The sequence below is a fragment of the Bidens hawaiensis genome, unplaced genomic scaffold (genome assembly GCF_021521415.1).
Source record: "Bidens hawaiensis isolate Kalapana, Puna unplaced genomic scaffold, B.hawaiensis_p1.1 tig00025237_1, whole genome shotgun sequence".
In the NCBI taxonomy this organism is placed as follows: Eukaryota; Viridiplantae; Streptophyta; class Magnoliopsida; order Asterales; family Asteraceae; genus Bidens; species Bidens hawaiensis.
This window is the reverse complement of record NW_027494029.1, coordinates 188,647-198,973: the sequence shown is the minus strand read 5'-3', so window position 1 is coordinate 198,973 and position 10,327 is coordinate 188,647. Positions and strand designations below refer to the sequence as shown.

The following is a 10,327-nucleotide window of genomic DNA, read 5'->3' as shown; positions in this document are numbered from 1 at the left end:
ACTAGATAGATCATAGATGCATCAATCAAAATACATGTATGCACACATACATACACATGTAATTAGTAATACACTCTTGTATATCGTATATTTCAGATACATATATACACAATATACAAAGAAACGGACAGCCATAACTTTCACTAAAACAATAGAGCTCTTATCATTTGATCGAACGTGGCTTTCGTTAATGCCTATCCACACGAGTTTCACATTTTAAAGCAAGTATTATGATCTAGAAACTCCAAGATATCTATGGTGCCAAATGAACAAGATGAGCAACATCCATCGAGCATGAACACTTTGCTGTTCATGAAAACCACTTCGTACCTCAAAACTAATACTTCAACTAATAACTTGATTTCTTTAGATGAAAGCCATTTCCCATCTAGATTATTACCTCTATTTGCATGGACTAAGAATGTTGATCCAATTAAGGTGGGAAGTATGTTTCACTAGTGGTTTAAGTGTTTAACACAGCATTAATGGTTTTAGTCAAATGAAAATACAAGAACAATTTGAAACATTCAGAAAATGTCTAGCTAGTTACCTTAGAATTTAAGAAATTATCTTGATCAAAAGTACTCAAATCCGTGTTGTATACTATGTCTACACCTAACCTAGTAAAATGACATTAATCCATTAGCATCATCACTATGCTTTATATAACCTTGTATAACCCAACAAACAAATTAGAACAAGAGTCCAAACCCGAGCCAAGGAAAGAAATATGGGGAGTTGGGTTCGGGCAGCTGTTATGGTTCTAGCCATGATCTTGCTTCCAGTGATGGTTGAGTCCAAGGTTCGGAATTACAAGTTCACGGTACGTGTGTTTTGTATTGGTGGTTTACACAAGTTAAGGAGACTTGGTGCATAAGGTGGATTGATCTAATTACAATTTGGCTTTGTAGGCTGTGATGAAGAACTTTACTAGGTTATGTGCAAGTAAAGCTATGGTTACTATAGATGGTAAGTTTCCATGGCCAACTTTGTACGCTAGGGAAGACGATCAAGTCAATGTTCGACTAGTGAACAACGTGCCATACAACATAACCATCCATTGGTATGATTCCTAATTCAAACTATATATTGTCACTACTTGAGCAATAGTTATTTGCAAAGGTCTTTTTGGTCGAAAATTTTGTTCGCAATTGATCAGTTTCCTAGTAGTGGTGCGGATATACAACTTTTAGATAACAAGGGTTCTGATTACTTCAGAATGTCTTAATTCTTTCACTGTACATGATAACCAGATTACCAAAGTACTGTTTTCATCATCAGTCTCTATTTGTTTCCTTGAAGCTTATTAGAAATAGATTCATAAAACTCTTTGAATATACTAGTGACTGAACTTTAAAATTGTTTTATTTATCTCACTTAATTTTTTTAAAATATATATAAGTTTGAAACATCTAATAATTAAAAGTTGCGTGATTTCAAAGAAATAACTTCTAATAACTACAAAAGAACACTTAGGCGTGTTCGTTTCACGGAATGGAATGGAATTAGAATTGTAATTTGAATAGGATTTGGAATTTGAACATTCCAATAGGAATTGGAATTTGAGGGAATTGAAATCCAATTAAATTCTTAATGTGTTCGTTTGACAAATGAATAGAAATCGAGTTTTTTTTAACAAAGATAACGGTTAAACATTTTAGTTCTTTTAGATTTTTTTGTTTTTTATTTATATTTTGCGTTATGATTTTTTTTTTGAATTTTTATTATAGGTTTTCTATTAAGATCAAAAACCCCTCAAAAATATATTTAAAAATAATAATAAAAAATTCATAACTCAAAATATAAATAAAAAACAAAAAAAGTAAAAAAATCTAAAATGTTTTATTCGTTGTCCTCGTTAAAAAAAAGAAAAAGAAAAAGAAAAACCTTTGAGAATAGATTCCAATGAATTACCTTGAAATCCTCCACGTTTTGGAAGGATTTGGAATCACTTAATTTAAAGGAATTTGAAGGAACTGATTCCAATTCCAATTCTTTGAACCGAACACACTAAAATGAAATTAAGATTCCAATTCCAATGAAACGAACACGCCATGTCATGGGATTTTAATTCCAACTCCTTTGAATTCCCATGAATTCCGTGAAACGAACACGCAGAAAATTTTGATTACAATTTGATAGGTTGAAAGATGGGACTGTCCTGATACATTTATTAAGTTGGTTTAACGTCAGCTAGTGAATCCAAATTAAGATTATTAAATCCAATATCCCCTTTACTTTTAAAAAACAGCATTTTTCATGATTTTTTATGCTGCCAATTCCTCTTTGTTAGTTGCTATTATTAACTAGAGCTTTTTTGAAACCAAATTTAAAATGTCAAAACTCTAGTTAGAAACCTGTACATGATTTCATGGTTTGTTACTTCTACAATGTCTCTATGTCTATTTGTTGCATTTTTCAGGCATGGAATCAGACAAATTCGAACCGGGTGGTCCGATGGGCCGGCATACATAACACAATGCCCAATACAACCCGGTGCAAACTATACCTACAGTTTCAATGTTACCGGACAAAGGGGCACACTTCTTTGGCATGCACACATCACTTGGCTAGGAGCTACCGTGCATGGAGCTATCGTTATTTTACCCAAAAAAGGCGTTCCATACCCGTTCCCTAAACCAGATCACGAGAAAATCATCGTTCTCATTATGATTTGATTACAACATTAGTACCTGCCCATTCTCGAGACGATACTAATAATACCATTTGAACTTTTGTAGGTGAATGGTGGAAATCAGACGCCGATGCTGTGATGAACCAATGGATGCAAACTGGTCTCCCACCTAATGTATCCGATGCACACACCATCAACGGCTATCCGGGCCCGGTACCTAATTGCAGTACTTCAACAGGTACCATCATAAATAAATTTGTGACAGATTAGTTAATAAAAATAAGCTAGCTACTAATATAAAAGTTTTCTAGGATACACTTTACATGTTGAACCTGGAAAAACATACTTGCTACGAATAATCAACGCTGCTCTGAATGAAGAATTGTTTTTCAAGATCGCCAAACATCAATTCACGGTCGTTGAAGTTGATGCGTGTTATGTTAAACCATTCAAAACCGACACTATATACATTGCTCCGGGTCAAACGACAAATGCCCTTTTTACTGCGGATCAAACACCCGGAAAATGCCCTGCTTGCGGTGCGCGCATATAATGTATATATGTGTGAGCCCTCGGGTGGGCAAAAGTAAAATTGCACTAATTTTGACGTTATTTTACTAATCTCGTGAAAATAACGTTAAAAGTGGCGGAAGGTTAATCAGGCATCATGTGGTGGCGTTGATAGCCGAAAGACAAGGGCACATGCACCGATCAGCCGGTGTCCCGATGATTGAGTGCTATGTGCCTTATGTCCAAGGCTTGATGCAAAACTACTATCGAGCCGGGGGTCTCACCGGAAGCAGCCTCTCTATCCCTATGGGATAGAGGTAAGGCTGTCTACATCTTACCCTCCTCAGACCCTACCATAGCATTGCTATTGGTGGGATATACTGAGTACGATGATGATGATGATGATGATGATCAAACACCCGGAAAGTATTTAATGGCAATTTCACCTTTCATGGACACCATTGTGGCGATTGATAACCAGACTGCAACGGCCACTGTACGATACAAAACAGCCGAAACCGTCACACCGACAACCCTCACCACCCTTCCGGCAGCAAATGCTACTCCAGCAACAAATTCTTTCATTGAGTCTCTAAGAAGCTTGAATTCTGCAAAGTACCCTGCTCTCGTCCCGTTGAAAATCGACCACTCGTTGTTGTTAGTCGCTGGTGTTGGGGTGAACAATTGTTCTACATGTGTTAATGGAAGCAGAGTTGTGGCGGGCATTAATAATGTTACATTTGTAATGCCCGACATGGCTCTGCTTCAAGCGCATTATTATAATTTAAGTGGTGTTTACACCACTGATTTCCCTGGAAATCCAGTGACACCTTATAACTACACTGGTAGTAATCCGCTAACGAACTTGCAAGTTACTAACGGGACTAAGGTTTACCCATTGGAGTTTAATTCTACCGTTCAAGTTGTGATGCAAGGAAATTCGGTTATAGCACCGGAGAGTCATCCCATACATCTTCACGGGTTCAATTTTTTTGTTGTGGGAAAAGGTTTGGGGAATTTTGATCCGGTGAACGACCCGAAGAAGTTTAATCTGGTTGATCCTGTTGAGAGGAACACTCTTAATATTCCTACTGCTGGATGCACTGCTATTAGATTCCGAGCTGATAATCCAGGTAAATACCACAACCTATATATTTAACCAAAAGATCTTATTGAAAAGGTTTTAGGGTCAACTCGACCCGAACATACCAATAGTTACCATAATGTATTCTAAGTGATACACATTAACTTCCTATAGAAGGGCCTAAACATTTATAGAGTTAAGGTTTCTAAATGAATATTTGTTGCTCATTAAACAGGTGTGTGGTTTTTGCACTGTCATTTGGAAGTACATTCGACATGGGGGCTTAAGATGGTGTTTTTGGTGGAGAATGGTAAGGGGCCAAACGAGTCGATTGTACCACCACCAAAGGATCTTCCAACATGCTAGGAAACAGAATTTTGTGACAATGGAGCAATTGCCTACAAAACACAACATTCATTGAATTGTGGATACGAACGAACCAACCGTAAATCTACTTCGCATTTGAAATAGAAATAAAGATCGAATCGGTAATTTGGGTGTTTAATTATTGATTCTGTGAGCACATAGTAATTTGTCAGCATTTATTTTGGTTGTGAGATTTGTATTGATTTTGAAGAAGTCATTATGTAATTTAATGAACTTAAAAAACATTAGTTTGAAAAAAACTAAATAAAATACGCACCAGGTAGGGGTCGACCCTACGACTTTCTGCTTAGGAAACAGACGCTCTATCCACTAAGCTACAGGCGCTTTTGTGTTAGTTTTATTCTTCACAATTTAACAAACAAATGTATAATGCATTTTTTTTGTTATAAGCATGGACTTTTATTATTTAGACATCTATTTAAAATAGGGGTGTTCTTCGTGTTCGTTTTTTGAGTTTCGGGTTTTGGGTTTTTCAGGTCGGGTTCTTCGGGTTTCAAAGTTTTAAATCTTGACCCGAAACCCAACCCGAATATCTCATGGGTTTTTCGGGTTCGGGTTTTTTCGGGTTAGGTTAATCGGTTTCGAGTATCCTAGAAAACAAAACAAAACAAAAAACAAAAAATTTAAAAACTACAATGCTAAAATTAAAATAACATATTATTCTTTGCTCATAAGCAAATAATCAAATAATAAACCAACATAACTTGATAAAACATTCCAAAAGAAAAGTAAAACTAACTTGAACCATAATTGTCTTTAATCGGGCGTGAATTGGTTGTTCGATTACGGTTGCCATTAGTAATTAACGAAAAACATTAATTAACAATAAACAATCGATCTACAATAGTTGTAATGACAACAATCTATTATGACCAGATTCTTATAACGTTAGTGGCGAAGACTAATCCTATTATACTTAAAAATATATTTAATTTCAAAACTAAAAGTTTATTCAGGTCGACCCGAAACTTATAAATCAAACCTGAGAACCTACCTAAATTACTTCGGTTCTGGTTCGGGCTAGTCTTTTCTTGGATTTAGGTTTTTTGGGTCGGGTTAGTTCGGGTTCAGATACGTGTTTTCTCGGCTTGAGTTTCGATAAAAGTGACATCCCTAATTTAAAATGACAAAAAATAATTTCAACTACCTTGCATAAAACCTTAACTTATTACAATAACAAACAAAACTAGATTTCACAATTTTTCAAAGAAAAAAACACAAGTTTATTATAGTTATTATTATATACATTATCTACAACAGAAGATTCAATCAACAACCGAAAACGTTGAAAGCAGACCCTTTACAATATCTTATTCCATTCACGAGTCCTTTTCAACACTTGTTCTCATATCAACAAACCCGAGCAAACCTCCTAATAAGTAATAACATCTCACACCGTATATTACAAACAAAACATATCGAAACGTTATTTATCTAAGATACTTATATAACCTTAAGCTGATATCTAAGCGGTATGACAGACTCAGGGAAATCCGTTCTTGATTCCGTAAGAGAATAATAAGCAAGAACATGCGCCGGATGATCCACCTCTTTATCTTCACCAACATTAACCTTTCTTGAAGAAATTATTTCAATTTTCCAAAATGGTCTGGCCATGGTCAAAAAGTCAAACCCTGTTGAAGACCCTCTATACCCTTGAACCCAAAGGTACCTGAGTGACCTTAACTGCAAAGCAGCAGTAGCAAGTGCATGCTCACTAAAGCAACAGCCTCTTACTTCAAGCTTTTGTAAACTAGGACACCCTTTAGAAAACCCCAAAAGACCCTTATCTGATTCACCAACATACCCTAACAACATCCATCTTATGTTTTGACTGTACTGACCAATATAAGTCAAACCCACATCAGTCAACCCTCCTGGTCTAAGATAAAGAGCAAATCTTCTAAGCTTATCACAACACTTGAGTAGAGTCCGGACCCCGCTGTCAAGGGGTAAATCGGTAATTACCTCTTCTCGGTCTAGTAACACCATACGGAAATCTTGGAGGTTTTTTAAGTGGAATCCCATGCATTCCAAAGCTGCATTTGTGATATCGGATACGTATACCGCGATGTATTCTAGCTCTAAACAACCTTGTGCTATCGCGGTTAACCCTCGTTGAGATACAATACCTTCTTCAAATTCCATTTCTAATTCATCCGCCCCTCTTTCGATCCTTAAACGTTTTAACTTCTTACACGAATTGGCGAGAACTTCCATGCCTCGGTCTCCAATCACGTTTCTTGCCTGTCAAGTAATACAAGGATCATGATACTATATTTTCAACATGATATAAAGTATAAACTCAAAATTTAAAAAGACACTATTTAGACATCACTGCGTGTCATACGGTGGTGTGCTAGGTGAAAAGTAGTCGTATGGGTCGTATTATGTGTTTGACTGACAAATAAACAACTATTATAACCACTAACAACAACATATGGCCTGTATGGCCATTTTTCGCCTTATCATATGGCTGCGGCCCGTATGATGTGCCAAGCACATTGGTGTACACTTTTGAGTAGGGCTGTAAATGAGCTTATTTGAAATCAAGCTCGACTTCGAACTTAAACAAGCCGATTAGCTCAAATAGTTTATTTTATTGACCTGAAAAGTTGAGCTCAACTCATAAAAAGTTCAAGTCATGACTCATCTCACTAAATATTTTCATTTATTTTTTTCTAAACTTTTTACACATATTGATATATAAAAGGCAATAAAATTAATTGTTTAGCATGCACATAAATACAAAAAATAGAAACCACAAAATTTATAACATTATATGTATCATTTTGTTTCAATAATTTTATCTGTACTACTGTTATATATAGATACGGATATTAAAGTTTGAGATTAATTTAAACGAGTCAATGAGCCAATTATCAACCAAGCCAAGAGATGATCCAGCTCTGGCTAGGGCATGGCTTGGCTTGTTTGTGAACCAAACTGGTATGGCTCGGCTCATTTACAAACGAACTTTGTTCGAGCCGAGAACAACCCTACTGTTGAGGGTGGTGTTTGTATAGCAGCCCCTTTTAAAAGAACATAAAAAAAAAAAGAAAATTGCACCTCAAGAACTTCAAGATTAGGACACTTTTGAAGCAACAGACAATGATCTTCCGTGTTAAGCAAGGCATACAAAAGATCCAGTTTCTTAAGGCGCGATGCAGCAGGAAACACCATTGGTACCTCATACGTGCCCATGTAGTTTAGACCCAACCCACACAACTTTGGGGGGTATACCACATTACCATAGTGCTCTGCTGTATCTTGAAAACAACTCCCGCCAAATTCTTGTAACGATTTAGCGTCACGAAAGAAAGAAACTAAATCCAAGCTGTCGCATTCACTAATTTTGACAGAAGTTAGGGATTTGCATCTTTTGGCTATGAGTTCAAGATCTTCAAAACGGGCTTTAGTGATATCGGTCATGTAGAAGTTTAATGTTTCAAGCACGGTGTTGTTTAAAGCTAGCTCGTGTAGCCACTCTCCATCCTTTTCGGTTACTTGGCTTTCTTCGAAAAACAAGGTTTTTAAGTTCCTGAAATGACATAAAACCATAAGTTAACATCTAACAACACTCTACATAGACATTTGTAACATTTGTACGTAAGAAGTAAAAGTTTGAAATAATATGAACCATTGAGAGAAAATTAAACGATTTATGTTTCTTGTTTTCCTTATTGCAACAATTTATTTTTATATATTAACTAAATTTGATTTGATGATATATAGTACATGACATGTGGCATGGACCAGGTGCTCTAAATGAGAGTTGCAAGTTGCAACGTCAACGCCGTTTAAGTCAAACGTCCTAACTTACAACGTACAAAAATTAACACACCGGTTGTACAAATTTAAAGGCAATTTATTTTAGGCATTATTATTTACTAACAAATGAAACATAGAAAGTTTCTATTGTTGTGGCATAACTTTGGCAATTTTTGTACAACTTAAGAAAATTTTAGTTTATTTGAAAGTTTTATGTTCTTTTTTTAGAATGGCGACTAGAAAGTTATATGTTTTGAAAGTTTTTACATACAAATTTATAATATATTTGGATGATAAACAACCATAAAAAAATTGGAATCTAGTACTCTGACGATCATAACCGGTCGCTGCCACTAACTTTGATAATGTTGCAACAACCATCTACCGGTCGCCACATTGCAACCCTCCGACGATGTCATCACTCCATCTCTGCCATCGCAACCCCCAACCTACAATTGCAACCGCCTACCAGTTGCTTTCACAACCATAGTCATCACCAGCCACCACATCACCATCAGCAACGGGGCGATGGGCAGTGGTGGCATCAACGACAAAGTTGTATGTGGCAGTGTCAGCAGAGGAGGCGTGACGGCGTTGGTGTGGTAACAATGACAACGGTGGCGTGGCCATGGGTAAGTGGTTGGAGATTACATTTATCTTAGTCAAATTCTTCATATTTTGAAAGAAACGTTGAAATCCTTTACATGAGCGAACTAATTCCGTTTCCAAATAATAAAAGTGAACTTAAAATTTTAAACGAATTCTAAAAACCAAAACATTAAAAAATAAAAATTAAACTCCATTTCTATTTCATTTAATTTCGCAATAAAAAAAAATACCTTAACAATTCAAGAAAAATACTTTGTATCACAAATATGATCAATAACATAATATACAAAAGTCTATTTAGAGTAACTATATAACCTGTTCAAGATCAGGTACTCACACCCACACCTATTTTTAGTAATCTTTTAAAATACTACATTAAAAACTATTTGATCACAAAAACAAAATCATATACCGTTGACCCTCAGCCAGTCAAAATCAATGTGAAAATATATACCTGCACAAACGGCAAATATGCAAGAGTCCATCAGTTGAAAACCCTGAGCACTTGTCAAGCTTAATAACCTGAAGATTATTCCCACGGCTTTGCGCGAGCACCCGCAGATCCTCATCGGTGACGATCATCCGTCGAAAATGGACCGCCTTTAAACACCTAAACGAACTCGCAATCTCTTCCACCCACGGCTTCACAAAGCCTCCCCAGTCTTCAGGGATCAAGTTATACATCGCGGCGCGTGGCTTTCCTTTCAATTTCAAGGACTCGAGATACGGAAACCTTCGATGCAGCTGCTCGGGCGTCGACGAGTAACACAACGCTATGGTCACGTGCTTCCGTGTTATCGAATCCAATTCGTACCATCTCTTGCACACTAACGACACGGATTGCCGATCACGTGAGTCGTGTATGTACGGGATCATGCACTCGAACACCACGTCGGATAAGTTGTTGTAGGTTTTTATGTACTTCCGATCTTCCATTATTATTAAACTCGACTCTGAGGTTGGAGTAATGAACTGAATCTCAATTAACTAAATTACTTCATGACCTTCTAGTAATAATATAAGGAAAAAAAACATCTAACAGAAATGAGATATGATGTAAGGAATTGATGGAAAACAATTGGGGGAGATGAGGAATGAGAGAAAGCTGGAGCGAGTGAGTAATAGGGCAAACAAGTGGGTAAATGGACAAATTATTTATTCTAAATCAACAGCACATAGTATAATAGGTGCTACCAAATTATTCAAAAGTTTTTCTATTTCATATTCATTTATGAGATACGGCGAATACATTATCTTTGTAATTAAGCGAAGCATTATATACAAATACAAGTTAGTTGTTTAGAATGACGTGATGTCCGTCACATAAATAA

General features: G+C 36.3%; 2 protein-coding genes and 1 non-coding gene across 3 annotated transcripts; 1 reads left to right on the top strand and 2 right to left on the bottom strand.

Moving 5' to 3' along the window:
• Positions 1 to 397: 397 nt before the first annotated feature.
• On the top strand, positions 398 to 4,808 carry LOC143571237 (laccase-4-like). The gene is made up of 7 exons (XM_077056722.1): positions 398 to 823; positions 912 to 1,063; positions 2,423 to 2,667; positions 2,742 to 2,873; positions 2,947 to 3,167; positions 3,573 to 4,278; positions 4,465 to 4,808. Exons 1-7 carry the CDS (start codon positions 731 to 733, stop codon positions 4,593 to 4,595), a joined length of 1,680 nt encoding a protein of 559 aa, XP_076912837.1. The 5' UTR covers positions 398 to 730; the 3' UTR covers positions 4,596 to 4,808.
• Positions 4,809 to 4,867: 59 nt separating this feature from the next.
• TRNAR-CCU (transfer RNA arginine (anticodon CCU)) lies at positions 4,868 to 4,940 on the bottom strand. Its single transcript has one exon. It is a non-coding gene; the product is annotated as a tRNA-Arg (tRNA).
• An 895-nt stretch (positions 4,941 to 5,835) lies between these two features.
• Positions 5,836 to 9,939, bottom strand: LOC143571236 (coronatine-insensitive protein 1-like). Its single transcript, XM_077056721.1, has 3 exons — positions 9,451 to 9,939; positions 7,686 to 8,157; positions 5,836 to 6,863 (listed from the first exon to the last, which is right to left on the bottom strand). The coding sequence occupies exons 1-3, from the start codon at positions 9,930 to 9,932 to the stop codon at positions 6,060 to 6,062; spliced, it is 1,758 nt and encodes a 585-aa protein (XP_076912836.1). The 5' UTR covers positions 9,933 to 9,939; the 3' UTR covers positions 5,836 to 6,059.
• Positions 9,940 to 10,327: the final 388 nt, after the last annotated feature.

Excerpts from the sequence above, each read along its gene's own strand:
- LOC143571236 (XM_077056721.1), bottom strand. The coding sequence starts at position 9,932 with ATGGAAGATCGGAAGTACATAAAAACCTACAACAACTTATCCGACGTG. Across the intron at positions 8,158-9,450 it reads CATATTTGCCGTTTGTGCAG|GAACTTAAAAACCTTGTTTT; the intron begins GTATATATTTTC and ends ATGTCATTTCAG. Across the intron at positions 6,864-7,685 it reads CTAATCTTGAAGTTCTTGAG|GCAAGAAACGTGATTGGAGA; the intron begins GTGCAATTTTCT and ends ATTACTTGACAG.
- LOC143571237 (XM_077056722.1), top strand. The coding sequence starts at position 731 with ATGGGGAGTTGGGTTCGGGCAGCTGTTATGGTTCTAGCCATGATCTTG. Across the intron at positions 1,064-2,422 it reads TACAACATAACCATCCATTG|GCATGGAATCAGACAAATTC; the intron begins GTATGATTCCTA and ends TGCATTTTTCAG. Across the intron at positions 3,168-3,572 it reads AAACACCCGGAAAATGCCCT|TATTTAATGGCAATTTCACC; the intron begins GCTTGCGGTGCG and ends ACACCCGGAAAG.